Source organism: Aspergillus sydowii (assembly GCF_001890705.1).
Source record: "Aspergillus sydowii CBS 593.65 unplaced genomic scaffold ASPSYscaffold_1, whole genome shotgun sequence".
Taxonomy (NCBI): Eukaryota; Fungi; Ascomycota; class Eurotiomycetes; order Eurotiales; family Aspergillaceae; genus Aspergillus; species Aspergillus sydowii.
The window spans coordinates 4,666,480-4,693,795 of record NW_024467859.1 but is presented as its reverse complement, the minus strand read 5'-3'; the positions used below and the strand labels follow the sequence as shown (position 1 = coordinate 4,693,795).

Below are 27,316 nucleotides of genomic sequence, written 5' to 3'. Positions count from 1 at the left end.
CGGAAGGATTTTCTGTCGATTGGAGCTCGTTTCTTTTTTCTTGGAGCTTATGCGAACCCCTCCCTCCACAGTTGACAGTCCATAAAAATCATGCAATCCGCCAGCTAACAGGAGCAATCATAAACCACCACCAGCCAGTGCCCCGGCTCTACAGCTCCCTTGCATATGCTAGCAACCTTATGGTTCTTCTTTCCCCTATTTCCCTCACTCCCTTGACAGAACCTCAGTTGGGTGCAGTATTTCATTACCTCACGTCGTTGTGAAGCCAGCCCCTCCGAGTCATGACGGGCCCGCCTCAGGCCGGATCTTGTCGATCCTGTCAGCAGCATGAAGGGGAACTCACAGATTCGACACCTATCCCCTGGGGTTTCGAGTTCCGCTCCTCGAAAGCGTTCGTCACTTGGGTGGTGGCGATTGCTGTTTTTACGGTGTGTCTCCTCCTGTGTCCATCCGGTGTTTCTATAGCTAATTATCTCGATAGGATGTCTTCATATATGGAATGGTACGCCATATCATGGGCCCCGCACTTCCCTGCTCTCTGCTGAGGCTAACTCTGACGGTCCAGATAATTCCCATTCTCCCAGAGGTGCTTCAGACCCGGGTCTCTATACCAGAGGACGAATGTACGTTGTTTCGCCAACCCAAAATCAGCTCACCCCAATCAGTCTTAACGGGAAATCACCAGTACAAAAATGGATGTCTATCCTCCTCGCAGCCTTCGGGGGCGCTATCTTCATTGGCTCTCGTAAGTCCGGCCCTCAACCTTTCACCGAGCTTCAACCCAGTATACTAATACAACATGGCCAGCGATATTTGGCTACTTTGCTGATAAGAGCTCCTCGCGCCAAGCGCCCTTCCTAATCGGTTTATTTGCGCTGGCCGCATCGACAGTGATGTTCTGGTTTGCGCACAGAGTATCCGCATTGGTAATTGCGCGCACGTTCCAGGGTCTCTCTTGTGCGGTTGTTTGGACGGTTGGCATGGCCCTTATTGTTGATACAATGGGAAAGGATCAGGTTGGGACGGCGATGGGGATTGTTTCGATGGCTATGACTGTCGGGACGGTTGTTGGCCCCTTTGTTGGGGGTATTGTGTAAGTTCATCTTGAAGTTTCGTCCTTTCCTACGGTTTCGCGAGAACTCGCAATTAACAATTGTTTTGAGGGTAGCTTGTCGAAGGCAGGATACCATGCTGTGTTTGCGATGGCGATTGCGCTGATCGTTGTGGATATCGTTCTGAGGCTGGTTATGATTGAGCGGAAGACTGCGGCGAAATGGATCGATGTGCAGTCTGAGATTGCAGGGACAGAGGCAGAAGCAGAGACTGAGCGACTTATCGCCCCCGCTACGGAATACGTCTCTTCGTACGAAGGAGTGGAGTCTGAGCATAGTTCACAGCAGCAGTCGAACGGAAAGACCGCAGACGAACAGCCCAACCCCAACAGGCGTTCAATGCCAGGTATCGTGCGCTTGATGGGTTCGCTTACAATCCTGGTTGTCCTCCAGGCCACTCTCGTTGAAGCCATGACATATTCCTCTTTTGACTCGGTATTGACCGCCCACCAATCCAACCGCTAATGCCTCAAGCTGACAGTAACGCAGGTCCTCCCTCTCTACGTCAGATCCACATTCGACATGGATCCCATGGGCATAGGCCTGTGCTTCATCCCGCTCTTCGTCCCCTCCTTCTTCTCAACCATAATTGGCTCTGCAGTCGATCGTTACGGTAGTCGCCGAATCGCCTGGATGGGATTCATTCTCGACGTCCCAGCCCTCTTACTCCTGCAAGTAGTGACTGAAAACACAACGCGGGATCAGATCGTTCTTTACATGCTCTTGTTCGTTTCAGGCTTGGCCGCGGCTCTGAAAACCGTTTCCCTGATGGTCGAGATCAGCCACACTGTTGAGGAGAAGGAGAAGAAGTGCCCTGGGATCTTTGGGGATAAGGGAGGCACAGCGCAGGCGTACGGCTTGTTTAATGTGGCTTGGTCGGGGGGGCAGGTGCTGGGGCCGCTGGTGTCCGGGGGCTTGGTGGATTGGGTTGGCTGGAAGTATATGGTGAGTACGTTGGCGGTGGTTAGTGGGGTGACGGCGGTGGTTTTGGTTGCCACGGCGAAGGGAGTGAGGAGGTAGGTAGGCTGGGTGTGAATTTAGGGGGTGGCTTGCCCTAAGTATGTAGGAGAAGAAAAGTGGGATAAAATGCTGGATAATAAGAGTTCAAAATCAAGCGGAGATATAAGCAAGGACAGCTGAGTTCCCAGGGGGGCACGGCCGGAGGTTGGACACAACAAGGGACTAACGTCGATAAACTATGCAGCGTGCTAAATAGTTCCTGCAATTCTCCTTGCGTTTATAAGGACAGGAAGAATACTTCTATTGTTGAACAGAAGGTGACCAGTCAGACCCCATACCAAAACAGGTGGGGATACACACGTGCGGGCTGTGGAGGACGAAATGCCCAGCAAGCCCGACACATCGATCCTCCAAAAACAATCCCAGCCTCAATCCCGATCGCCAAATATCTGGAGATCTCCGAGGATGACACCCCTGATTTGGTTGGTCTTGGATCCGTTCTTCACTTGACGCCGGGGCTATAATTAGTGTTGTTATTAAGGATCATTCCGTGTTCCAGATTCTTTGTTATTTCCACTCCTTAAATCCTCCCACTTCCACCTGTCCACTCCGCATTTCCAGGATTTTCCTCCTATTCTTAACTTTCTTATGGCTTGACGATAATGGCGACTAGCACCACCACCGCTCTCGCGTCTACAACACTAGTCGGAGTGTCTTTTGAGAAGACATGTCCAACATGCGGCCAGGCGCCGGACACTCCACCGCCGCCAGACTTTACGCGCCGGCGGGTGAAGGACTTGGAGGGACAGGTGCATTACTTGAATTCCCAGGCTTCTCATATGAGTAAGTGCTCTCTCGCTCGTCCTTTTGCCTTATAAAATTACCTCCAGTGATGCCATGTATCCACCAACTAACATCATCGGCGATCCAGCGGAGAAACTGGCCGAGTACGAAGAGGAGCTGCGACGACTTCGTGCCCAAAACCAACCAGCCGCTGCCCCGACCAGTTTAGTTCAAAGAAACGACTCGTTGATGTCCTCGAGTTCCACTTCCTCGCGCGGTGATATCTCACAGTCAAACTTGAATCCAAACTCGCAATCACCGCCGCAACAACAACCCCAAGGCCGCCTTTCATCCCTTGCCTCCCTCCTCCCATACCGGCGTCCAAGCACAGCGTCTTCTCAACCACAGTCACAGCAGTCACCACCACCACCGTCGCCACTACAGCAAGCGCAAACATCGCCCCTGCCTTCTCCACGCACTCCTACCCCCCGCCCTTCTACCGAAGAGACACTCGAGCTCCAAAATGCACTGAATGAGGAACAAAAACTCCGCAAGGCAGCGGAGACGCAGCTTACACAAGCAAGCTCTGAGCTTGAAGAGCTGACGGTGCAGCTCTTCAGCCAGGCGAACGAGATGGTCGCGCAGGAGCGCAAGGCACGGGCGCGGTTAGAAGAACGTGTCGCCGTCTTGGAGCGTCGGGATATTGAGAAGAGGAATCGCTTGGAGAGACTAGAGAAAGCGATGGAGAGAGTTGAGCGGATAAGGGCATTGGTTGGATAGGCCTATACGCCCTTCTTTCTTCTTTTTTTTTTTTTTGGCTGGAGTTGGTTTGTTTTTGGACCCGTTCTTACATATACCCCGATTTTCTCTGCCTGTTTTGAGATTGGATTTTGGATACGATAGGCACGAACGAGTTATGATTGTTTGCATGGCATGGTTATGGATACCAGGTTGTTTTCTCCTTTTTGGATGACGTTATATTTTGGATAGGCGTTTATATGGCGAGCGTGTGATTATATACCTACAACATCCTGCAGACTTCAACCGTGATATTATCTTATCTGTCCACTGTTTAAACAATTGTAGACCGGCTGAACGTGTCATTGTAGCCGGAAATTGCCAAATTGGTGATGGCGGGATAGTTGGATCGAACCCCACTCTAGCCCCCGCGGACAATATATATCTCATAATCTCCGGTGTAGCTGTTGCCTTTTTGTAATGCCTAGGAGTCCTCAACTCACTCTTTATTTACTCGGAAACTACATATCAAAATGACCACTGGAGTTGCCATAATCGGGAGCGGTTAGTATTTCTGTGTTTTCCTGGCTGTGCCAGACTGTTAAGTTATCAATCTAACAATAACACCAGGAATCTTCGCCAAGGAGCGGCATCTTGTACGTCACCTTATATCTGGTAACTGAATGTTACACTACACAGAACACTCAGCTGTGCATATCTCACGAAGAAAATGGAAAAACACCGAGGCTAACAACCTTTATGACCGACTCAGCCCGCGGTCAAAGAAGCTCCCACCTTCTCTCTTAAAGCAATCTACTCGCGCTCGCTCAAATCCGCACAGGGTCTAGCCGAGGGTCTCGAGAATGTAGAGCTGTACTCGGACGATTCTGGCCCTGGCAAGGCCTACGCGGACCTTCTAAAACGAGAAGATATTGGGGCTGTTATTTTGGCGTAAGTGATAATATTTACCCCATGGCTCAAATACAAGTTTGGCTGGGCCTTACGTGCCATGAAAACTAGGAAGGAAGTATAAAGTACTGATACATACGATGCAGCCTCCCTATCCCCGCCCAGCCAGCATATATCAAGCAAGCCTTAGCCGCTGGCAAGCATGTTCTCTCTGAGAAGCCAATCGCCAAGGACCTAGCTACGGCGCAGGACTTACTGTCCTGGTACAACAATGGCGCCAATGTCGACAAGTCCAAGACATTCTGGGGTGTCGCAGAAAACTACCGCTTTATCCGCAAGTGGGTTCAAACCGCTGCGGAGGTGCAGAAGCTCGGAGGCGTGAAGACGTTTCGGCTCGTGTTAAGGGTCAACGTTGGGACTGAGGGGAAGTATTATAGTATGTTCTTCCCCTTCTTCTTTCCATTCGTCTTGTGCTATACTGGGCGGTTTTAATTACTACTTTGGAGGGGTTTACGTTGGGTTAACTTGGCGTTCTAGACACACCCTGGCGCAAAACGCCCGAATACCAAGGTGGTTTCGTGCTAGACGGCGGAATCCACTTCCTCGCAGGCCTGCGACTCATTCTCGGGCGCGGATCAAACAGTCTCAAGACTGTAACCGCGCAGACAAGTCAGTTACAGGAACATCTGCCGCCCATGGATACAGTCGATGCACTTGCGACGACTGCATCTGGAGCTCCCGGGGTAATCAATATCTCATTCGGGTCTGAATTCAGGGACTTCTTGTTGGAATTTACGTGTGAAAAGGGCGTCGTGACTCTTATTGGTGACAAATTGACGGTTGGTGGTGTCGTGACTGATATTCCCTTTGAGGGTGTGGGTGTGAAGGAGGAGGTCGAGGCGTTTGGGGCGTCGATTCTTGATGGAGGTTTGGATAATAAGTTGCGGCCTGAGGAGGCATTGGCTGATCTGGAGATTTTGGAGATGTTGGTGACGAGTGGTGAGGATGGTGGGAGGAAGACGTTGAAGCTGCAGTAACCATTAACCAAGTGACTAGAACCACGCAAGTGTAAACTTTCTCAATCAGGTTAGCTTGGGAATATCAGTCTAAACCCGATTTGAAAACTTGACTTTGGAACCATAGTAGGGCAGAGCCCACTAACCCTATCACGTGCACACAGCGCATTCCCCTCGCTTAGCAAAGGGCACTAACCGGGTCGTTACTGTCTCGGGCGGCCAAACCTCAGCGCGAAATTTCGAGACCGATTTCGACCGTTCGACAACTCCAGCGCCAACGGGACAAACGACAAGGTATATTCGCAATCCTTTCTCTTTTCCCCCTGGAGAACGTTATTGATGCTAATTGTTGCGTGAAGATGGCCCTCGCTAAGCAGCACGTCCCTATCGTCAAGAAGCGTATGTCACCACCTACCTATCTACCCATTATCCTATCCTACCCAAATTGAGCGTCCAAGAGGGGGAAATTTGAAAAGAGGAGAACCAGAGGAAAGGGAACAGCAGAATTTTGGTCGATCAATGTTGAAACTATGGGGAAATGGCACCGACGCAGAAATGGGAATCGAGTTTTACCACAAGATACAAATATTGTGAATGATCAAGTCGACTGACTGGTCATCCTTTATAGGCACCAAGCGCTTCTTCCGCCACCAGTCCGACCGCTTCAAGTGTGTGCCGGAGTCATGGCGCAAGCCTAAGGGTATCGACAACCGTGTCCGCAGACGCTTCAAGTCGAACATCCCCATGCCCTCCGTACGTCCAACTACCCATCTGATCTACATCGAATTTCGAGTCGTATCGAGTCGAGTCGTTGGGAATATAATGGCAATGAGCGAAGGCTAATACACTGGATAGATCGGTTACGGCAGCAACAAGAAGACCAAGCACATGATGCCCTCCGGCCACAAGGCTTTCCTCGTTCACAACACCAAGGACGTTGATCTCCTCCTCATGCACAACCGGACTTACGCTGCTGAGTGCGTTCCTCCCCACCAACCTACTGGAATAAATGAGGGGGAAGAACTAATTTGAATGCAGGATCGCCTCCGCTGTCTCTTCCCGCAAGCGCGTCGACATCATCGCCAAGGCCAAGGCCCTCGGTGTCAAGGTCACCAACCCCCGTGGCCGTGTCACCACTGAGGCTTAGATGGATTGATTAAACGACTAAAAAAAGCGAAAATGATTCTGGGAATGAATTGATCAAGCGCGGGAACTGGTCACGGACGGAGCGGCCAAGACGGACTGGACTGGACCGGACGTCTTAGCAGGACAATTGATGGATAAACACACAAGACGTGGGCTCGGGACAGGAACGATTGATTTTTTTTTTATACATAACCTAACCCACCTACTCATCCATCTCTCCATTTAAATACCAAATGAGTTGTTAAATGGGATTTCAGCGGTAATGCTTCGCTTGTTGCTTGGGCTTGTCCTGGATGAAGTATGGTTTGGTGTCTGGGGAGTATTGAATGGAGTTTCTTTCATTTCCAGGATACTGGTCTCGTCCATTGTAGATTCGGACTGCCGTAAATTTGGTCTTTGGTATATGGTCTATCTATGAATGCTCCAACACCCGATACTATGCACACACCATGCAACAACATCCAACATGCAAACCAGTACTTTCATTTACCTGTTCTACGCCCCGTTTCCAGCAGAGGCAGCACCACCGATACTTTCCTGTGCCTGTCTGGCTGCCGAAATGTCAACCGACCCAACACCCTCAACAATAGCCGTAGTTCCATCCGCATCGCCCCCGAGCTCAGGAACGGTTCCCTGCCCAACAATAGTCTCCTTGTCCGCCTCTACCTCCTTCCACGCGGGAACCTCCCGCGGTCCATCCAATTCCGCCGGCGGCAAAGCCCAGCTAGGCATCTTGCTCCGATACTGCCACTCGCCACCGGCATCCGAGTACGCAACAGCATGCAAGAAGATCCCCAGCTCGTGGACGCCGGGGTCGGTATACAGCTCTGTCCCGCAGACATCGCATGTCTTCCCGGAGAGTCTCTCCCCCTTTCGTTTCTGGTACGCTTCCACCGCGGCCTCATGCTCCTTCGTCATGATCGCCTGCACGACCGAGCTGTCCGTCCCTGGCGGCACAACCGGCAGCGTGGTCAAATGCGTGCGATACGAGACTGTCTCTGGGAGCTCTGTGCGGCCCATCTCCATTAGGCGATCTATGATCTCGTCGTCCCGGTCTGCGGTCGATTCATTCTTCCCTAGCTCTGGCCCGAAGACGCGCCGGTTCGAGTAGATCGGGTCGTTACTTATCGGGTGGCCAAGGAACTGCAGATGCACGCGGATTTGGTGCGTGCGGCCCGTGAGCGGGAGGCAGTGGACGATGCTGTAGCCTTCGCTTTCATTGATGTAGGACGGCGGTGGCGTTGCCGGTCTTGTACCTGGTTCCTTCTCATCACCACCTTCGCCCTCCGCAGCTGCTGCAGTTTCAGGCGCTGGTGGTGTTGCAGGAGGGTAATACGCCAACCGGCGGAACTTCGTCTTCGCTTCCTTCCCTGTCGCGCGGACACGGTTCAGCCCAACTTTTGGACTAATAGACATAATCGGCTGGTCCACAATAATCGCCCCGTCCGGGAACTTGCCCTTCACGCGCGCAACATACTCCTTCTGAACGGTGCGCTCCCTCAAGCTAACAGTCATCCTATCTGCGCCCTGCGCTGTCTTCCCCACAAACATGACCCCGGATGTCAACCGGTCCAGTCTGTTACAGGGCCGCGGAACGAACTTCCCGCCGTAGTTGTGCCTTATGATTTCCATGACGGAGTTATAATGGTACCGGCCCGTCGAGTGGACAGGAACGCCAGCGGGCTTATCGATGACAAGCAAATCATCCGTCTCGTGGATTATGCCGACGTCGTTGCCTGTGACGGGAGGTTCGTGGCGATGGAGGGTATGCGAAACGACTTCGCCGTTTTTGAGGACAGTGTTGGGTCCGGCGGATTTGCCGTTCACAGTGACGTTGCCACTTTCAAGGGCTTTTCTCTGTTAAAATAAAATAATACCATGTAAGTTTGCTGTTCCCAGTATTTATTTGATCGGGTTGGGTAAGTAGACGTACGTAGTAGCCCGGCTCGCGGTCGCGAAACTCGGTGGTGAAAATGTCTATCAGCTCCCTGTTGCGCCATCGCTCCTTGCAATATGTATTGTAGGTATAGTGGTATGGATATACGCGACGAAGGCCCCCTTCGAAGTAATAGCGTACAGGCAGACCCTCGCACGGCGTTACGGCGACTTTTGGCGGTTCCTGGATGGGCTGCGCAGGAGGCACCTCCAGCTTCGGCGTGGCATCGACGGGGAGGACGGACATGATGGAAGCCGAGATTTTACCCCGGCGAACGAGGAATTCGGCGAGTCGAGGAGAGCAAGCCAGATTCCAGGTTGGACGTTATGTTTGACAAAAAAAGAAGAGTGGAGGGGACTTGAGAAGAGGGGAACAAATTATTTTGCGGATGTTCCTGACGCCACTGGAAATTTATTCTTGCCCAACATTAATTTCTAGGTACTTACTCACCACTACCATGTTCTCGACAATTAGAAATAGCAATAGCGCGCTAACGATACATGGACAGATAAAAGACTATCCTCTACGTGTACACGTCTCAAATAGGAATCGGCGCATAGTACGAGAACTTGCCCTCTGGGTCGTACTTCCTCTTGACCTGCTGGAGTTTCTCCAGTCTCCATGGCTCCCACCCATACCAGGCGCGAGGTCCCTCATAACCAGAAGCATAGTTGACGTACGAATGCAGGTTATCAGAGCCCGTTCCCTTGAGAACGATGTCTCGCAGCTGGTCTCCAAACTCCACGGCCTCATTCTCCACCTCCTCGGTGTCGGAGTTGTAGGCGATAACAGGCGCGAATAAGAAGAAGTCCTCTCGGTTTGGGAACGCCGTTGAGTCTTCAGGGATGGCCTCGACACCTTGCACTGAGTATTGCTCGATGAGGACCATAGAAGTGTTGAACTGCGAATCGTCCGCAGTACCTTCGGCAAATGCATCGAAGAATTCTCTCTGCGCTGGGATATCATATCGCTTGAAGCCAATCGGGAACCGCACCTTGTTCTCTTGTCTCGCACAGCCTCTCGAGTTCAGATCCGTATTGATCCATGTGGGAATGTCGGTATAGAGACCCTGTGTCTTGACTGTCGCGGGAGTCAGGGCAAGGTCACGGAAGGGTTGAATAAGCTCGGGCTCGACTTCCTCGACACCCTCACTCACGAAGTTGGCGATGTAAACAGGCTGTCCAAGTTAGTTTTATTCGGCGGGGGCAAACAAGTGGACCTACGTTCTCTGGGTCAATGTTTGGGATGCGCAGGAGGTATGTCCAAACGAAAAAGCCGGGTGGTTGGATATCAGCAAGATCGTTGAAGAGCTCGAACAGCTCCTCGACTTGGTCGCCAGTGAAAGTTAACTGCTCATACGCCCACAGCCCACCGCCTGGGACGTCGTAAACCTTCGAAGTGACCGAGGTAACAATGCCAAAGTTATGGCCCGCGCCTCGCACAGCCCACCAGAGGTCCTGATCATCACTTTCTTCGGAGACCGTTATGATCTCGCCGTCCGCCGTGGCAATGTTCAGCGATACGAACTGATCAGCAGCCATACCATATTTCCCCTGCAGAGCACCGTGGCCGCCGCCCAAAGCTGGTCCAAGATAGCTGACGCACTCACAGACGCCATGAACTGCATATGTTAATAACGTCTTCACTGGTCTAAAATAAATCAAGTAGCTTACCAGTTTGTTTTCTCTGTTGGAAGAGAGCTCCAATCAGCGTCACTGATTGTGTGCCACCTCCAAACGTAGCTGTTTTGCCGTCCTCCGCGATCTCGATCGAATTCAATTTGTGCAGCCAGATTTGAATTCCGTGATCAAGGTTCGCCAAAGAAGAGATGGAACCATGTCCACCATTCACAGCAAGGAATGGGAGGCCCTCGGCGTTAGCGTAGCGAATCTAGTTCGTCAGCTTGCTTGCGTTTGGCACCGTTCTGTTTGAAGAAACATACGGTCTTGGCCACATCTTCCTCCTCGGCGACCTCAACAACAACGGTGAAGTTGGGTGGGTGGTAGTAAGACCACCGTGCTGTGGCATCTTCAAACACATCTGAGTCCGGGTAGTAAATATCCGCGTGTGCAGAGAGCTCGGGTGCCAATTTGGTGCGGATATCGTCACGAGTGGTGAATTTTCCATAGCTGCCCGTGCCCAGGAGAGCAACAGCGCAGGCGAGACAAGCCCAGAGGCGTGCTGATGATCCCATCTTGGCCTACCGGTGTGTAGGTTTCAATTTTCAACGTGTGTTGTGTGGATCGTGTGATATAGATTGTTAGTATCTCCAGTAATGCCCGGGGACAAGAATGTATAATTTCTGTTGTTGTTAAGTATGTAGCATTCCTAACAGCGGAAGAAGAATTCGTGAAAGATACGCTCTGTCGAGAAGAAGCCTGGAGGGCATTAGAGGCGGGATTTAAACCATTCTGGCGACTAAAGAGCTGCAGGAGCAGACTGCAGAGAGTGCAATTGGGGAAAGAGCAAGCAGTCCTTGAGGCCGAAAGCCCGAGACTGTCTTGCGCGTTCTGCAGTAGTTGGGCCCCAACCAGGCCGGCCGCAGACAAACGAGAGAATAGAGACCGATAGATCGACTATCCGGGATCTGGGAGCTCGTCTGTGATATTAGAGAGTTCGCTTGCGATCTGCTGTGATCTACTCCATCTTTACCTGTTTTGTAACGACAACATCGGTACTCGAGTTGGGTGTGCTGCACGTTCCAACATGGCCAAAGAACTATTATTGCAGTCTTTACCCGCTAATTACGCGCTGTATCTGGGAGATAGGCGTTACTGCCAATAATCATAACAATATGGAGCTCCGCCTATCTTGACCCCGAGATCTGTTACCATATAAACACCAAGCGAAGTTATTATATATAGACAGCAGCGGTGCTGTTACTAATATGACTCGAACGACGTAAATGTATAAAACTTTAAAGCATTTACAAACTAGCAAAGTAAACTATATTTTTTTCGGCAACTAGCTGACACATGAATGATCAATGGAATAGAGATGATCTTCCATGCATGAATCAGGCCGCAGAATCAGAGGAGAACAAGGAGTGACGCTCTGGACCTCGGCTCATTTCCACCGAGGACCGCAACTCCAACAACTTCAAGTCTACATCGCAGCTCTCGTGGGTTCCCTTCTCTTTCTCGGACCCAGGTTTATTCAAACTAAACCAATAACTACAAACATACTTTGCATTAATTCAACCAGACCCTTAAAAACCACTACCGATGCCCAAGGAAGTCGACATCAAGCGCCGCCGCACCCGCGGGGACTACGTCTTCCACCAGACGTACCGGACAAGATGGTACACAACCAGCACCCTCTCATTCAATGACCCTAACATAATTAAACCGCGACGAAAAAAAGGCGTCACTAACAAGAATCCAATAATTTCAGGAACGACAACGACATGTACGCACACCTAAATAACACCATCTACGCGCAACTCTTCGACTCTATAATCAACAACTACCTAATCAGCGACTGCGGAATGGATCCCTTCTCATACACCTCTGATTCTTCCGCCCCATCGTCTCCCTCTACAACGACAGGAGGCAAACCAAATCCCAACCCCTCGGGCCAAGTCGCTATCATGGTGAACTCCTACTGCGACTACTTTGCGTCCGTTTCATACCCCGATATCCTGGACCTCGGACTACGGGTGAACAAGTTGGGATCGACAAGTGTGACGTATGAAGTTGGGGTGTTTAAGCAGGGCGAGGACGATGTGAAGGTTGTTGGCGGGTACACGCATGTTTGGTGTGAGAGGGGTGTTATGCGGCCCGCTAAGGGAGGGATGGAGAGTGGGATTAGGGAGGCATTAGGAAGGTTGATGGTGAAGGAGGAGAGTAAGATTTAGATTAAATGGGTCTTGGTTAATGGGTTGTATATACGATATGGCTCGACTGGCTCGGGCTATATTTGTGAATATGAGACTGGTTGGATGCCTTGCCGTAGAAGAAAAGGGTTCGAGATTATCTTATTAAAAATGTCAAGTAGACAGTAAATAAAAAAAAAACAAAAAAGTATCGCAACGCTGACAAAACCTTCTATCACTTTTCTATACCGAGCCCAAAATCATGATTATCACAACAAACGCCAGCCGGAATCATCACGGTCCTAGCAAAATATCCGAAACGAAATAAAACGTGAGATCAAAAGAGCAAAAGAAAGAAGAGAGAAGAAACAGGAATCTATGGTTGTCCAACCTTGGATCAAGTCCAGGTTAGGCTTGCGCTTGGCTCGTCAACTGACCAAAATCTCACATTGGAGATTTTGCGGATCAATTGAGTTTGTCCGGAATGATGCTGACCCGGGAAACATTTGAGCTTGGAGGGAAGATGACCTTTCGCATTGTCTTGCTCTCCGGCTCAAAGTACCAACGTTGGTAAGGCCCGGGGATGAAGTTTCCCTTCGAATCCCACCCGGCAACATAGGTGTATCCATCATCAAGACGGAAGAACAAAAGCTTCTCCGGCTTGCCTCCATCTTCAGGAGTGACGGTGAACCAGCGACATCGTTCGGCGACGTCGTCCTCGAAAAGGTATTGATGCAGGATGCGGCAGTAGACGACGGGAACGGGAACTTTCTCATCGTAGTCGCTGCCGTCTCTGCAGACAAGGTGCCATCCTTGGCTGGGAATATATTTGTAGATGCCGGGAACTGGAGAATCCCAGTGTTCTTCTCTGCTGATGGATCCTTGGATGCGCTGCCCACGCTGAAACCAGTACGTCGGGCAAAAGACGGCGCGCAAGCAGAGGAATAGGTTGGGAGCCATTGCGATGGATAAGCAGGCGTCAGATATAGAAAACTACCGGTAGCTTTCAAACACGACTGTCTTGGATAAACGAGAAAAATGGGTATCGTAGATGCGTAGCAAGAAAATGAACGCTCGCTTTTCGGAAGACAATGAAGAAAAGATAACAGCGACGGTTGAGCTTGAACGGGGTTTATATATCGACGTCCATCATGAAGATGATGGAATGAAGGCCTTGATATCACGAGACAACAAGAGAGGTTTTGATGGGTTCAGTACCGCTGCGACAGTGCTTTCGGTACTCCCAAGATCGAATTGCTCGAGGGTTTATTTGTAGAGAGTCAGGTGTTCTCAGCCAAAGAATTTATGTAGTACCAGGAGGTTGCGGTGAGAAGCAGGGGATACAAGGCAGAGACCGCGACTTGATCGAGACCGGGCCGAAAAGACGGAGTTCAGAGAGGATATCGGGGAGAGAATGCTGGAAAGGAGTTCGAGTTCGGTCTTGGAACTCGGTCTGTCACACAAGCCCAGTACTAGAAGAGTACCGAAGGCTGAGGCGCAGGAAGAGCAGCAATCCAACAAACGCACGACGCACAAGGATGCAGCTATTGTTATTGCTCGTCAGGGGCGCATGATAGAAAGCGGGCAGATAACTGGAGGAGAGGATGAAAGAGCATGCTGATGGAATTTCTTTTTTGAAAAAGCAAAAGGGGAGAAAGAGTCAGCCTTAAAAGCAAGCTGAGGAGCGGTCTGAAACCGGTAGCGTTGTGTGAGGTCAGCTCTCGCGTTGTGGTGGAGAGGGAACGAGGAAAATTTTGCTGCAAAGTTGGAGCTAAAGTGGCGGGACCTGAATCCCGTCGGGAAGACCCAGACGGTCCAGTTCCACCCGTGGTCACGATGCTCGCCATGTTTTTGTCTTCATCCTCAAATCAAACATTTCAAAGAGTCTGAGCCCCACCGATCAACTCGGATGGTATCAGTATCGAGCCCCTCTGACAGTGGTCTCGTTGGTGCCTAACAACAAAATACTCCGCAGTTTCCCCTTGTCTGTTCGGAGTGTGACTGTTATCCCATCCACTCCGGTGATCACCGTGATCCTGACGCATTTCCTTCGCATTGTACTCTCTGTCGGTGTCCAGAGCGACGTTCTCCATCTCGCGTTATCTGGCCACAGCAGTTGCCATGTGCCCGTCGCTGCCAATCGAATTGGTCGGCCAAGCCAGGAGCTTTCGTTCCAGACTGCCGGGATCTGAATGCTAGCTCAATCCTTCCGTCAGCCAAGTTTGCCAACAGTCAAATTGCTAATAATTGCAGAAGGACAAGAGTCGAGACTCGAGACAACGCGTTGAAATTTGGAAAAAAGAGCGGACCCATCATTGGCTCTCTTGGCACCCCTTCCCTGCAGGGTTGGCATTTGGCAATAATGCATCCAGCCCATCGGCTTTATCATTCTATGCCGTTATCAATTCGTCATGACCGCTTGTCGAGCCCGGCGAGGACTCAGCCCAGGCCGGTTATTACCTAAACTATCTCGACTGGGTAACTGGTGGCCTGTGCACATTGTAATGTCTGAACTTCTGTACCTTGGAAGCAAGTGGAGAGCATCGCTCAACCCGAGATCGTCTCGACCTAAGTCTGCATGAATCCGAATAACGTCGAAGATACCCAGGCTATAGTACGGAGCGGTGGCGACCGAAAAAAGACGCCAATGCTTGATCAACCGTCTCCAAGCGGCGAGTATCGGGATCCTTCATTCAGCTTGCGTCTCGAATACAGGGAACATGAAGCTACGGAAAGTGGCGTGCGAATTCGAATTGTCTTGCCATTGATGCCTAATTTCAATTGACCATGCAACAAGGGTTGGTGATACAAGCAACCCTTGCATGAACCACCACAATGACTCAATGATTATGGCGGGGCACTTCAGGACGTTGAGCCAGTCGCTGGTACTTTACGGCCTCCCGCAGGACCATACCCTCATTCAACTGACTGGTCTCCTTTCTGAAGAGCTCCTGCCACGGTGTCTGACTCTCCGGGAAGTTGTAGCCTCCAGTCGATTCGAGCCTTCCCCTTCTTTTGTCCAGTTCCTCTTCCGAAAGGAGAATATCCACTCGCCGTTTGTTGAGGTCAACGCGGAGTTTATCTCCGTCACGGAGCAGTGCAAGATTTCCCCCGGCCGCTGCCTCGGGGCTCGCGTTTAGAATTGACGGTGACCCGGATGTTCCCGACTGTCGACCATCTCCTATACATGGCAGGGACTTGATCCCCTGTCGCAGTAAATGACCAGGAGGATGCATGTTCACCACTTCTGCCGCCCCAGGATATCCCAGTGGACCAGCCCCGCGCATTATTAGAATACTTTTGTCATCAATCGGAGTGGAGGCGTCCTCCAATCGACTATGATAATCCTCAGGTCCATCAAAGACAACGACTGCCCCTTCAAATGCATTGGGATCCTGGGGATTTTCCAGGAAGTTTTGCCGAAACTGCTCTGATATGACGCAGTTTTTCATGATGGCCGAGTCGAATAAACTCCCTCGAAGGTGCACGAACCCTGCGTCATTCATTATGGGCTCGTTGTATGGTTTGATGACCCGTCGGTCCCAGGTTTGTTGTCCTTTCACATTCTCGGCTACAGTCTGCCCATTGCAAGTCAGGACCTCGGGATGCAACTTTCCAGCGTCCAGCAACTCCGCCATGATAGCCGGAAGCCCTCCAGCTCTATAGTATTCCTCGCCTAGAAATTCTCCTGCAGGTTGCATATTAAGCAGAAGTGGGATATGGAAACCAACCTGATCCCAGTCATCCAGTGTGATGTCAATACCAATATGCTTCGCAATAGCGTTGATATGGATAGGGGCATTCGTGCTACCGCCAATGGCAGTGTTTGCAACGATGACGTTCTCGAAGGCTTCACGCGTCATAATGTCGCTTGGTTTCCGGTCGGAGTGCACCATTTCAACGATCTGCAAGCCTGTTTTATACGCACATTGCGCCCGTTCACGATAAGGAGCGGGGATGGCGGCGGAGCCGGGAAGCGCCATTCCGAGCGCTTCTGCCAGCGCATTCATTGTCGATGCTGTACCCATCGTGTTGCAATGCCCTGCTGACGGTGCTCTTTAAAAATATCAGTCGCCGCATTCAAGTGCATCTACTTTTGGACATACCCTCTGGAAATGTAATCAACCAATCCTTCATCATTCATTTCACCAGCGGCATGTTTCTCTCTTCCCGTCCAGACTACCATACCTGATCCTGCTAGCTCATTCTTCAGATAACCGTTGATCATCGGGCCCACGTTCATGCAGATAGCGGGAATATTCTTGGACGCACTGTTAGATGGCAATGACAGGTAGAACAACGAGCTATGCAGCACTTACCATTGTGGCCGCGGCCATCAGACATGCAGGAGTCGTCTTGTCACAGCCAGTCAACAACACCACACCGTCGATTGGATAACCGTGGAGAATTTCCACCAGACCTAGATATGACAAATTTCGGTCGATGCATGCAGTTGGCCGCCTTGATGTCTCCTGGATCGGGTGTGTGGGAAATTCAAATGCGATACCGCCAGCGGTTCTGATCCCTTCTCGCACCCGCTTCGCGAGTTCTAAATGGTACCGATTGCATGGAGAAATATCCGAGCCAGTTTGCGCGATTCCGATGATTGGCTTCCCAGCCATAAGCTCCTCTCTTGTAACGCCATAGTTGAGGTACCGTTCAATATACAAAGCTGTCATTCCCGCATCGCCTGAGTTGAACCACTGGGTCGATCGTAGCTTTCGGCCAGCGCCTAGGGCACCGGAAAGTGAAGTTGTCTTTTTCGCCGAAGCACGTACTTTCTCCAGCTCCAGGGTTCGCTTCCGGAGGGCCTCTAGTTCCTTGTCAAGGTCTTCGATGTTGACCGCTCCTTGGCTGCCGGCCGCACCGCAGGCGCAGCCTTCGCATTTTGATTCGCAAGGCATGATGGGAGTAATTGTCCCCCTGTCGCGCTTTGTCCGTTTTAGTGCCCTGCTTTCAAATTACATATATCTCGATCCTGGTAGGTGAAGTGCTACCTTATAAGGCGATCGCGTGTACCGGCTAAACGTGTATGTGGTGGGGTTTCAGCCGAAACGACCGGCGAATGTCCGATGGGAAGAAAGCCGCGTCCCGAATGTTCGCTGCCTCGTGCCGAAAAAATCGACAAGACTTGGGAAGGAGGATGCTTTAAATAACCGGGAGCTCAGTGGCTAATAATACTTTACCTCTCCAATCCCACCGTTCCCACTCTTTCCCATCAGCTCTCGGCTCGGGTTGGTGCAGAATCAATGGGTGAGGTTCCGACCCGGGTTCTATTGCGGTTCAATACCCCACGCCACTCCATGGCCTGGAGAAGAGCGTGGGGGTCGCTTTACAGCGTCTCGGTCTCACAGTCTCACTACTATCAGTCAGTCGGATTGTATGTGGCCTTTAACTGCGTGCTGTTTTCAACCTTTAGCTTCCGACGCTTTGAACTACAATACAGAAAGGCAATAAGTCTTTGAAAATTAGTGTATACTCACTTCCGCATTCGCGTCACAAGCCCAGGGAAACCCGGAGGTTGAAAAACCTACATCAGAGAAATATAACACGTCTTCACTTCATATTGCCACCTGGAAGGCATCAAGGTGTTTATGTACATTATAACACCACTGTATATCTCAATAAAACGGCGTGTCAGAAGAGGAACGTCCACCAACTCTTGCGCCCTATTTCTAAGCCGGGGTGCAAGACCCCTCAATCTTGAGCTTCGTGACGCCACCCTTCAAGCTTTTCCGAGACTTCCTGGGGATGAGGAGGTTATGCTTTCGTATACTTACAGAAATTGCAATTTTCTCGAAAGACATCACAATCAGTGAAGCACCAGTCGTTGCTCAGCTTACTACAGCCTTGGTTGATTCCAGTCCAGACTTCGTAACCTCTAGCTTCGTAAAAGCGACTGGCGGATACAGGTGTAATAGCGACGACGACAAGAATTAGGCTTGAGATTCTTACCCTGCCGGGATGAGAGATAGGGCTATCCAGCATTTCAGTGAGCCGGTCCGCTTCTTTCGGGGATATCGCTGCATACTTGTTTGTAAGGTGGGTACCTTGCATTATAATTAGATAGTATTCGGACTGTAATCTAGAGATCTGGGAGTATTGAATGTCAGGAGAGAGGGTAAAATATCCTCATCCGGATTCTTTGGGGTTAATACCAAGGGTGTTCCCAATTACTACAGTTATTTCTCAGTACTACATAGTTGATAACCGTATCCTCTCAAAGGTTAAATACAGCTAAACATTCCAGAAGCACCTATGCACTGGCCATATTCCCGAGTTATCGTGGCCTGAGTTTGTGCACATTACACAAAATTCATCGGCCTTGAGTAGTGGAAGGGATACCCAGCGATGCAAATAAGGTATCTCCGGCTTGGTCCAGTCAGTAGTAATGCATCGCATTTTGCATCACACCGAATTTCTGACTCTGGGAAAACCACCCTGCTCGAAGCTCCGCCGTCTGATGCTGCACCGAGGATCATCTTGGCGTGGAATGCAAGGCAGACTATGTTAAGTCGGCGTTGGCGGTACACATTGGAATGCCCTAACGCCAACTTTCTCGATAGAGTTAAGCTTATTCAACTTATTATACAAGCACCCAATAATGTCCATTATATGTATGTAAAGGGGGTGGAACTTGGGATCTCTATCTGATCTCGGAGTTTGTATCTGGAGAATATGTACATTAAACAAGGATGTCGGAGTGAAACATCACCGATTATCGACCCAAAACTTGTACCATTTGCAGCGTTTCTCTTTTCCCTTTTTTCTGACCAAAACAAACGAGTCATCGCATTCACTCTCGTGGGGAAACAAAGAAAACATGGGCACTTTCGCCACCTCTCCCCACGCGGTTCGTATCCAGGGATTCAAAGAAGCAATTTTCGATCCAATCATGGTGGTTTTATTTCTGATTCAATGACTTCGTTGACTGTTGCCTTGGCTACATATTGTGGTATCCCATTCCTTCATTTACGGAGTTAAAACACCAAGCATCGATGTAGCATTACTTCCTCCGTACCACATCACACACAAGTCCCTCCTGCTGGACAAACCACGCATTCTTTGTCTTCCACTCCTCGCCCGACTTATGCAGCTGGAAAGTGAAATCTCGCAGCAGCTGTGGGATGATCTTATGCATCTCGATGAGCGATATGTTCTTCCCCACGCAGGTCCGAGACCCAGCGCCGAACGCGAAAAAGCTCTGCTCCATCTCCTTCAACTTCTCTGGACTGCTCTCGAGCCAGCGCTCAGGGACAAATGATTCAGGATCCGGGAATACCCTCGGGTCGTGGTGCAGGACCCAAGCGTTGATGCCAACAGTCGTCCCGGCCGGAATGTGCTTCTCGCAAACCGTGATCCCACCCTCAGGCACATGGCGTTCCAGAATCAAGCCCACGGACGGGTGAAGTCTCATCGCCTCTTTGATGACGGCACCCAGGTACGGCAAATGTGACATCGATTCCCTGTAAGAGATGGGACTACTCAACTGCTCCTGCTTGTCAGCCTCATCAATCTCCCCAACGATCTTCTCCATGGTCTTCGGGTTCCGAAGCAAGAAATAGATAATCGCCCTAAGCGCAATGGCCGTTGTATCAGATCCCGCAAAGACATTCGTCGAAAGATGCACAATTACATCCCTCGTGCTCATCTTCCCGGGGTCAGCATAGTGAATCGCCATCCACCGCGAGAGCATATCCTTCCCCTTCTCCAGGTCATCCTTCTCCAGCTCCCCATCCCGCTTCAGGGACGTGCGCGAATTCACCTGCTTCAGCGTAAACTGCAGCACCTGGTTCCAGCTCTCCATGCTGGGGAAGAGAAGCGGCATAAGTGGATTCCCTAGTAGGATCTTATGGGCTTCAGGAACCTGTCCACATAGACTAGCATACGATAATATCCCCTGAATCCCACTCATCATGTCGTCGACATCGCGGCCTTCCTGCAGGAACCCCAATTTTTTCGCAAAGGTGAATTCGCCCACTACGTCGAAGGCATAGTACTGTAACCAGGTCCCGAGGTCAATTGGCCGTTGCTTATCCGCAAATTCCTGCAGTCGAGAACGGAAGATCTCTGTGCACGAGTCGACGGCTGGCTCGAGCTCGAGAAGCGAAGTCATGCTGTATGCACTCGCGACTGGCCGCTTCTGGTCCCGGTGGAACTGCTCGTCGCGGGTAGAAAAGAGGTTCATTTGCGGTGCCTTGTTCCAAGATATACATTGGATGGGGTAAAACCCTGTCTATATGCGCACAGTTCTTTGGGTCAGTTGCTATTGAACTAACTAGGGATGCCAAGTGCAGCCTGTCCTACCTTTGTGAAACCTCTATTCAGCCCGTATATCACCGGTATTGCGGCGGGATCGGCCACCGAAACGTGGCGAGGGCCGATACGCACAAGCGGGCCATGTTTCTGATGAAGCCTAATTTCTGTGCGATGATGGTCTCCCTTCCACACGCTATGGAGCTTCCAGAGTCGTGTAATCTTTGCAACAGCCGGCCCTGGGATTCCAGAGAGTCCACCTCCGAACCTCCTCCAGAGGAGTCGGACGGTAATCAGGCCCACAAGGACAAAGAGGAAATTGAGCTGGAAGGCCCCGAGGAGTGGTTTATGAAGCATGACGGAAAAATCAGTATCGTAGGCCATTAGTCCGGAGACAGAAAAAACAGAGAGGGCAACAGCAGCAGAGTGAAAGTCCGATTGTTANACCAAGAGACGCACGCTCCTTCTGGGTTACCTATGCTAAGAACAGGCAGACCTGCAATTAATATAAGAAACCCCTCCGTCTGGACCACGCAACACACCATTCCCTTCCGATAGCTAAACCCGATATTAATATGAGCCAATCGGGCAGGATTAGCAATTCTCAACCGTCATTCGACACACTGCTCGACGCATTGTTGCCAACACTGCATCAGCGTCTGCAAGGCAAGCGGGGCTGCGGAGTCTGGGCCTGCGGGGAGAAATGAATTAGATGATGTCCGGCAGTTTTACGGCCCTCTCTAGAGGCACCATTGGACCCTAGGGCTAAAGTACACTTCCGATGTTTGCCTTGCTGGCCAATCGAAGTTATCTTTGTCGCTTCCGACGTGCTATCCGAAAAGCCTATCTTTGGGGCTCATCCTCCCTTTTTTGGTCTTGCATGGGAGGGGTTTAGGTTCAATTTTAGGTGATGGGTTGACCTATTAAGAAGTTAATTGGCCCTGATGGGCACCATATTGTTTCTTCTATATTCGGATTCGGAAAGGGTGTTGATATCCGGGGTATATGGGGAATTCCCGATAGTGGAGTTCCCCCGCACGCTGAGAAGAATGCGATTGTTATTGTTGAGGTTTAACTTTTGGGCACGAGAATTACCGGTTCCGATGAACATCATTATGCATACAATATTGTGTTGTTAGGTTTGAGGGGAGTGAAGCCCATCTGATATTCGTCCGAACAGCCCAAACGCCTGCGATGCCGGAGGTGAGTGTGTCATGTGTATCTAGATCTATCATGTCGTGGAAGAATGCCCTAGTAGACAGGAAGAACACTCGAGAAATGGTATCAAGTACAAAAAAGAAAGAAAGAACATGATGACAAATGCCAAAAGGGAGAATAGATCGATCACTGGGTAGCGCACTGGGGTCCGCCTTCCTCTTCGTCGTCATCTTCCCAGGCATCCCCTCCAGAGGGATCCTGAGATCCAAAATCGTCGATGTTGGCCTTAGCTTCGTATTCGACATCGTCCACTGTCTCTGCTTCGATGCGAGCGCCGGGCCCTGGTAGCATCTCCTTCAGTCTTTCAAGAACTGCAGCGCTGGGCTTCCATTTCTCATCTGGGAATTTGATGTTGACGACTAGATACAAGTCGCCGCGGGAGTCCGAACGCTTGATCGGCATCCCTTCGCCGGGCACTTTGAGGACTTGGCCTGGAGAAAGGATCTGTCCCGGCTTCTTGGGGTGTTGGAGTTCGATTCCGCGTCCATCGAGGTGCTTGATAACCACGCGGGAAAAGCCGGTCAATGATTCGGCCAATGTAACGTCGATAGTCGCCTTGAGATCTGCGCCGGCGCGTGTGAAAACCGGGTGCTCCTCCTGTTCCAGCTGGAAAACGATGTCCCCAGGCTCTTGACCAGGGACTTGATCCGCCTCGCCTTCTAGCACAATCCGATCACCATCCCTGCGAAAAGTCAGTATTGCTTATATTATTCAGGAAGAATGTACTCACTTTGCTCCACGAGGAATGTAAATCTCCAAGATCTTCTTCTCCTCGTTCGTTTTCTTGCCCTTACACTTCTTGCATTTGTCTTTGGTTGCGAAGAAATGACCGTCACCGTTGCAGGTTGTACAGACAGCAGTGGACTTGGTCAAGAACTGACCCATGCGTGTGAGAATTTCCCGGAATCCTATATGACAAGGATCTGTTAGTCCAGTCTTCTTCAGTGCCGAGAAATTGATTCCATACCTTGTCCATCACAAGTAGAGCATTTCTTTGCCGTCGCCTTCTCCTTGCCACCCTTGCCCTTGCAGAGACTGCAGATCACGTTCTTGGTGCTCGCAAATTTGGTTGTCTTCCCCTTATACAAATCCTCCAAGCTGATCTCGTACTTTTGCTCCTCGTCCGGGCTCTGTCGCGGCCGCGGCATACCGCCCATACCCGGCATACCACCACCCATGCCGCCCATGCCTCCCATTCCAAACATCTGCGCAAGAATATCATCAAGGTCGGGCCCTCCGTTCATTCCTGGTTCACCAGAACCGTTAAAAGCACCCATGCCATGTGTATCGTACAGGTGCCGCTTGTCATCATCGCTCAGGATTTCGTAGGCTTGCTGGACATCCTTAAATCGGACCGACGCAGCTTCGCGCTCCTCTTCTGGGACCTTATCGGGATGGTTTGCTAAGGCAGCCTATTGTTACTATGTGTTAGTCATTCGTTCTCCGAAATCCGGGGTTCAGGCTGGTTGTACTTTGCGATAGGCCTTGCGGATCTCATCTCCGTTTGCGTCGCGCGAGATTTGTAGGACCTCTGTTGTTTCGCACGTCTGTTAGCTAATTGGTATTGAATGCACCTAATGATTTTAAAGGCTTAAATACCGTAGAGGTCGACCACAGTTTCGGCCACTAGGGAAGCTAAGTTAGCAGTAACTCAAAGCATAGTTCGTTGCGGAAAGCATACTTGCAGGCGTTTCAGAAAAACCTGATGAAAATGGCACAAAGGGGTATCAGTTAACAAGGCTAGAACAGGCAAGAAGATAGAATAACAAGGGCCGTGATGGTTTTGACTGTGTTGTGAGCGGAAAGAACTGCATCCATCCCAGCCCGAAAATTCCGCCTTATCTTTTCTGCTTCTTTTCTTTCTCCGACTTCCACGCCGCCTCCAGATTTGCTCTCCCGACAATCACTTTCCCCGGCTATAATCGGCCAATCAACCACACTCTATTTGCACATTCGCTTGGTCGTTAGGACTTCATACTTTATGCGATGAGAAGCTTGCGCTCTGGGCTCCTTGCCCGCCGGTCGTGGGTTTGTATGCAATGCCGTCATGCCAGTTCAGCACCCTCCGCTGCGGCGTCACATAACAAAAAAACAAAACTCCCCGATTTCCCAGCGAGAACGCGATTTGCNCCATCGCCGACCGGATATCTCCATTTAGGCTCTCTTCGTACCGCCTTATTCAATTATCTGCTGGCCAAGCGCACGGGTGGTCAGTTCCTGCTGCGAATTGAAGATACGGATCAGGTGCGATGAGAGCGCGACAATTTGCGACATGCGGAACGCTGATGGATTGGGTTAATTAGAAACGGACGATTCCTGGCGCAGAACAGCGACTGTATGATGATCTTCAATGGGCTGGGCTACAATGGGATGAAGGTTAGCAGAGCGCAGTTGCAGCTTGCTGAGGTGTGGCATGATCGCTGACTGGAGTTGAATTGGATGCTTGCAGGTCCTGTTGTTGGAGGTTCTTTTGGTCCTTATAGACAAGTGAGTTACCTTGAAGTTTAGATGTGTGAGAAAACGGTTAACATGCGACGCTGTAGTCCGAACGTACCGCAATCTATCGCACTCACACTCAAGATCTGATCAATGACGGCCATGCATATCGATGCTTTTGCTCCGCCGAGCGCCTTGATACTTACGCGAGACACCGTAGCCAAGCGGGCCTTCCTCCAGGATACGATAGAAAGTGTGCAGAATTGTCGCCGGCGGAGTCGGAAGAACGGGCAGCAAAGGGCGAATCGCACGTTGTCCGGTTAAAGGTTGAAGGCTATCCTGTCTTCGAGGACCTGGTGTACGGCAAGACAAGGCAAAACCGCTCGTCTAACAAGTTGGATCTTATTGAACGTGTTTATGATGATCCCATTCTGCTCAAGTCCGACGGACACCCGACCTACCATTTGGCCAATGTCGTGGATGACCATCTCATGGAGATCACCCACGTCATTCGGGGCACAGTGCGTGATTCTCTTAAATGACACAACGAGTGTCTAAATCGCTGACACTGTCTTTTATATAGGAATGGATGCCTTCGACCCCTCTGCATGTTGCCTTATATAATGCGTTCAACTGGACGCCACCTCGCTTCGGACATGTACCCCTGCTGGTGGACAAGTCTGGACAAAAGCTCAGCAAGCGCAATGCCGACATCGACCTTACCTTTTTCAAAGACAAACAGGGTGTTTTCCCCGCAAGCCTGGTGAACTTTGCTGCGCTTTTAGGGTGGTCCCATACGCAAAAGTCCGATGTCTTTGACCTTGAGGAACTCCAAAATATAGTCAGTCTCATTTGAGCATACTCTATCAACCTCAAACTAACTTCGAATATAGTTCAACCTCAAAATCACCCGCGGTAACACGGTTGTCGCTTTCGAGAAGCTCTGGTTCCTCCAAAAGGCGCACGCCCAACGGTTTGCCGCCAACGATGGCCCTGAGTTCGATGATATGGTTTCAGCTGTATCAAAAGAGGTTGAGTCTACAAGATCACCGGAACAGCTATCTAGCATCCTTCGATCTCGACCTCTATCCGAACTAGTCACTCCTCTCCTCAAAGCAGACGCTAAATCCTTCACTAACGCGCCCGAATTCATCTCTCGCAACACCACGTTCTTCACAACAGCCATCTCTCGTCCCCCGTATACACCCATAATTTCCGATATCCCGATTTTATCTCTCCACACTGCGTCCGCGGCGCTCACTCTCGTCCCGAATTCCCATTGGGCCATAGAAACCCATAAATTCAACATTTCGTCGTACGATGGCGCGAGCACTATTCTAGAGAATACACCTCCGCCCGGGGACGCCGACTTCGAGAAGTCACGCGTCGCCGCAGACAAGATGTTCAAGAAGGAACTGTATCATTATCTCCGCTGGGCTTTATCGGCAGGTGCCCCTGGTCCTGGAATCCCGGAGACCATGGTAATTCTGGGACGGGAGGAGACTGTTAAGCGGTTAGCTGAAGCTAGAGAACTGACGAGAGAAGCTGAGGCCGGCCTCTCGCCTGTTGCTGCTAGACGGGCAAAGGAGAGGGGGGCAAAGGCTAAGCAATCAGTGCCGGATGAGGCGGGCCAGGATCGTTCGTGGATGGGGTCCCTTGCTCCACGGGGTTAAGCCAAAAGTCTCGTCCGGACTGTACGATAAAATGTATTGATTATTAACGCCGGGGCTCCTAGTTATCGCTGTATAGTATGCTAATAGAAGATCAAATCCTGTATCTTACTCCCCTAAACCCGCTCGGACTTTACCCCATCTTAAATCCGCGATGCCCGTTATTCCATCACACCGTGGCGGTTATAAAGCAAGTACGCTTACAAACCAGAGGGCTCAACATCGCAATATACACTTCACACTCTCACATCATGGCTAGCAAACATCTGGCAGCAGTCCTCCCCCAACAAGGCGGGCCCTTCGTGGTCCAGCCCTGTCCAACCCTCGACCCTGGGCCCGGCGAGCTCCTAATCGAAGCCAAAGCCATTGCCGTCAACCCAGTCGACTACTCCCAGCGTGATAAGGGTTTCCCTCCTATTCCCAGCTACCCTACCGTCATTGGCTCAGACGTCGCAGGAGTTGTCGTCAAGACTGGACCCGATGTTCCAGGCAGTGCTCCCAAGCCAGGCACCCGTGTCACGGCATTCGCTAGCTCGTTTTTTAAGGGTGGTCTCGCGCAATACGGCGGCTTTCAACAGCTTGTCCTAGCTAGCCATGAAGGCGTCGTGCCGCTCCCTGATAGTATCTCCTTCGAGGAGGGCGCGATTTTCCCTCTGGCTGTCCTGGCCGCGCTTTCTGGATTTACTACGATCGATGTCCCGCTTGACACCAGGTACGCGCCAGGGGACAAGAAGGCAATCTTGATCTGGGGCGGCGCTAGTAGTGTCGGAACCATCGCAATTCAATTCGCCAGGCAGCTTGGTTTTACTGTATATGCTACCGCGAGTGAGAAGAATCTGAGATACCTGGAATCCCTAGGTGTCCATCGTGTCTTTGACTATAGAGCTGAGGACGTCGTACGGCAGATTGTGGCTGCGGTTAAGCAGGACGGTGTCATCTTGACTGACGCACAGTGCGCTGCTGGAGACTCACTCCAGTCGGTCTTGGATGTCTTGAGAGATACGAAGGGAGACAGTCAGGGAATGGTTGGACACGCACCTCCATTACTGCCCGGTGCTCCTTCCTTGGACGGCGTCGAGGTCAGGTTCTCTATGCCGCCCATGGATCCTGCTGCTAGAGCACAGCATATTAGCGAAGCGTTCCAAGGCTGGCTTGCATCTGGTCTTGCAGCGGGCACCGTTGTTCCAAGCCCGCGTGTAGAGATTGTGGATGGAGGATTGGAGGGGTTGAACTCTGCGCTGGATACTTTGAAGCAGGGGGTCAGCGCAACCAAACTTGTCGTTCGAGTTTGACTTTGGTACATAAGACGTTTCTGTCCGGTG

The 27,316-nt window shown here is 50.9% G+C and overlaps 13 protein-coding genes across 13 annotated transcripts; 7 read left to right on the top strand and 6 right to left on the bottom strand.

Annotated features, from left to right (window-relative positions):
- Nucleotides 1–281: 281 nt before the first annotated feature.
- Nucleotides 282–2,132, top strand: ASPSYDRAFT_142555 (MFS transporter; the record flags this gene model as incomplete). The annotated part of the gene is made up of 7 exons (XM_040841252.1): nucleotides 282–428; nucleotides 482–502; nucleotides 566–623; nucleotides 716–745; nucleotides 808–1,016; nucleotides 1,179–1,547; nucleotides 1,602–2,132. 7 exons carry the CDS (start codon nucleotides 282–284, stop codon nucleotides 2,130–2,132), a joined length of 1,365 nt encoding a protein of 454 aa, XP_040708871.1.
- A 602-nt stretch (nucleotides 2,133–2,734) lies between these two features.
- Nucleotides 2,735–3,635, top strand: ASPSYDRAFT_85045 (uncharacterized protein; the record flags this gene model as incomplete). The annotated part of the gene is made up of 2 exons (XM_040851458.1): nucleotides 2,735–2,915; nucleotides 3,004–3,635. 2 exons carry the CDS (start codon nucleotides 2,735–2,737, stop codon nucleotides 3,633–3,635), a joined length of 813 nt encoding a protein of 270 aa, XP_040708870.1.
- Nucleotides 3,636–4,062: 427 nt separating this feature from the next.
- ASPSYDRAFT_39863 (Gfo/Idh/MocA family protein) lies at nucleotides 4,063–5,674 on the top strand. The gene is made up of 5 exons (XM_040845971.1): nucleotides 4,063–4,157; nucleotides 4,224–4,249; nucleotides 4,366–4,544; nucleotides 4,649–4,938; nucleotides 5,040–5,674. Exons 1-5 carry the CDS (start codon nucleotides 4,127–4,129, stop codon nucleotides 5,537–5,539), a joined length of 1,026 nt encoding a protein of 341 aa, XP_040708869.1. The 5' UTR covers nucleotides 4,063–4,126; the 3' UTR covers nucleotides 5,540–5,674.
- A 203-nt stretch (nucleotides 5,675–5,877) lies between these two features.
- ASPSYDRAFT_138818 (60S ribosomal protein eL32) lies at nucleotides 5,878–6,665 on the top strand (the record flags this gene model as incomplete). Its single annotated transcript, XM_040840875.1, has 4 exons — nucleotides 5,878–5,917; nucleotides 6,147–6,271; nucleotides 6,374–6,495; nucleotides 6,557–6,665. 4 exons carry the CDS (start codon nucleotides 5,878–5,880, stop codon nucleotides 6,663–6,665), a joined length of 396 nt encoding a protein of 131 aa, XP_040708868.1.
- A 494-nt stretch (nucleotides 6,666–7,159) lies between these two features.
- Nucleotides 7,160–8,846, bottom strand: ASPSYDRAFT_27024 (pseudouridine synthase family protein; the record flags this gene model as incomplete). Its single annotated transcript, XM_040844350.1, has 2 exons — nucleotides 7,160–8,521; nucleotides 8,598–8,846. The coding sequence occupies 2 exons, from the start codon at nucleotides 8,844–8,846 to the stop codon at nucleotides 7,160–7,162; spliced, it is 1,611 nt and encodes a 536-aa protein (XP_040708867.1).
- Nucleotides 8,847–9,138: 292 nt separating this feature from the next.
- Nucleotides 9,139–10,794, bottom strand: ASPSYDRAFT_141490 (putative FAD-dependent oxygenase; the record flags this gene model as incomplete). The annotated part of the gene is made up of 4 exons (XM_040841151.1): nucleotides 9,139–9,777; nucleotides 9,824–10,221; nucleotides 10,274–10,490; nucleotides 10,543–10,794. 4 exons carry the CDS (start codon nucleotides 10,792–10,794, stop codon nucleotides 9,139–9,141), a joined length of 1,506 nt encoding a protein of 501 aa, XP_040708866.1.
- Nucleotides 10,795–11,677: 883 nt separating this feature from the next.
- On the top strand, nucleotides 11,678–12,593 carry ASPSYDRAFT_39857 (acyl-CoA thioesterase). Its single transcript, XM_040845970.1, has 2 exons — nucleotides 11,678–11,901; nucleotides 11,994–12,593. Exons 1-2 carry the CDS (start codon nucleotides 11,825–11,827, stop codon nucleotides 12,454–12,456), a joined length of 540 nt encoding a protein of 179 aa, XP_040708865.1. The 5' UTR covers nucleotides 11,678–11,824; the 3' UTR covers nucleotides 12,457–12,593.
- Nucleotides 12,594–12,643: 50 nt separating this feature from the next.
- ASPSYDRAFT_369947 (uncharacterized protein) lies at nucleotides 12,644–13,854 on the bottom strand. Its single transcript, XM_040845491.1, has 3 exons — nucleotides 13,722–13,854; nucleotides 12,865–13,678; nucleotides 12,644–12,815 (listed from the first exon to the last, which is right to left on the bottom strand). The coding sequence occupies exon 2, from the start codon at nucleotides 13,372–13,374 to the stop codon at nucleotides 12,880–12,882; it is 495 nt and encodes a 164-aa protein (XP_040708864.1). The 5' UTR covers nucleotides 13,375–13,678; nucleotides 13,722–13,854; the 3' UTR covers nucleotides 12,644–12,815; nucleotides 12,865–12,879.
- Nucleotides 13,855–15,254: 1,400 nt separating this feature from the next.
- On the bottom strand, nucleotides 15,255–17,318 carry ASPSYDRAFT_139124 (IlvD/Edd family dehydratase; the record flags this gene model as incomplete). Its single annotated transcript, XM_040840915.1, has 3 exons — nucleotides 15,255–16,470; nucleotides 16,521–16,675; nucleotides 16,734–17,318. The coding sequence occupies 3 exons, from the start codon at nucleotides 17,316–17,318 to the stop codon at nucleotides 15,255–15,257; spliced, it is 1,956 nt and encodes a 651-aa protein (XP_040708863.1).
- A 2,102-nt stretch (nucleotides 17,319–19,420) lies between these two features.
- Nucleotides 19,421–21,027, bottom strand: ASPSYDRAFT_140954 (cytochrome P450; the record flags this gene model as incomplete). The annotated part of the gene is made up of 2 exons (XM_040841092.1): nucleotides 19,421–20,650; nucleotides 20,722–21,027. The coding sequence occupies 2 exons, from the start codon at nucleotides 21,025–21,027 to the stop codon at nucleotides 19,421–19,423; spliced, it is 1,536 nt and encodes a 511-aa protein (XP_040708862.1).
- A 987-nt stretch (nucleotides 21,028–22,014) lies between these two features.
- Nucleotides 22,015–23,300, bottom strand: ASPSYDRAFT_139201 (putative DnaJ domain protein (Mas5); the record flags this gene model as incomplete). The annotated part of the gene is made up of 3 exons (XM_040840922.1): nucleotides 22,015–22,570; nucleotides 22,619–22,796; nucleotides 22,856–23,300. Coding segments are annotated over 3 exons (1,179 nt in total), but the record flags the coding sequence as incomplete, so codon positions are not given.
- Nucleotides 23,301–23,874: 574 nt separating this feature from the next.
- Nucleotides 23,875–25,997, top strand: ASPSYDRAFT_27017 (glutamate--tRNA ligase MSE1; the record flags this gene model as incomplete). The annotated part of the gene is made up of 6 exons (XM_040844349.1): nucleotides 23,875–24,132; nucleotides 24,192–24,264; nucleotides 24,338–24,375; nucleotides 24,432–24,845; nucleotides 24,908–25,165; nucleotides 25,218–25,997. 6 exons carry the CDS (start codon nucleotides 23,875–23,877, stop codon nucleotides 25,995–25,997), a joined length of 1,821 nt encoding a protein of 606 aa, XP_040708860.1.
- Nucleotides 25,998–26,245: 248 nt separating this feature from the next.
- On the top strand, nucleotides 26,246–27,286 carry ASPSYDRAFT_27016 (zinc-binding alcohol dehydrogenase family protein; the record flags this gene model as incomplete). The annotated part of the gene is made up of 1 exon (XM_040844348.1): nucleotides 26,246–27,286. The coding sequence occupies one exon, from the start codon at nucleotides 26,246–26,248 to the stop codon at nucleotides 27,284–27,286; it is 1,041 nt and encodes a 346-aa protein (XP_040708859.1).
- Between the last annotated feature and the right edge of the window lie 30 nt (nucleotides 27,287–27,316).

What these genes read in the sequence shown, in the direction of transcription:
- ASPSYDRAFT_39863 (XM_040845971.1), top strand. Translation starts at nt 4,127, where the DNA reads ATGACCACTGGAGTTGCCATAATCGGGAGCG. An exon ending in AGTTGCCATAATCGGGAGCG is followed by an intron (nt 4,158 to 4,223) that starts GTTAGTATTTCT and finishes CAATAACACCAG; the next exon opens with GAATCTTCGCCAAGGAGCGG. An exon ending in TCGCCAAGGAGCGGCATCTT is followed by an intron (nt 4,250 to 4,365) that starts GTACGTCACCTT and finishes TGACCGACTCAG; the next exon opens with CCCGCGGTCAAAGAAGCTCC.
- ASPSYDRAFT_369947 (XM_040845491.1), bottom strand. Translation starts at nt 13,374, where the DNA reads ATGGCTCCCAACCTATTCCTCTGCTTGCGCGCCGTCTTTTGCCCGACG.
- ASPSYDRAFT_39857 (XM_040845970.1), top strand. Translation starts at nt 11,825, where the DNA reads ATGCCCAAGGAAGTCGACATCAAGCGCCGCCGCACCCGCGGGGACTAC. An exon ending in CAGACGTACCGGACAAGATG is followed by an intron (nt 11,902 to 11,993) that starts GTACACAACCAG and finishes CAATAATTTCAG; the next exon opens with GAACGACAACGACATGTACG.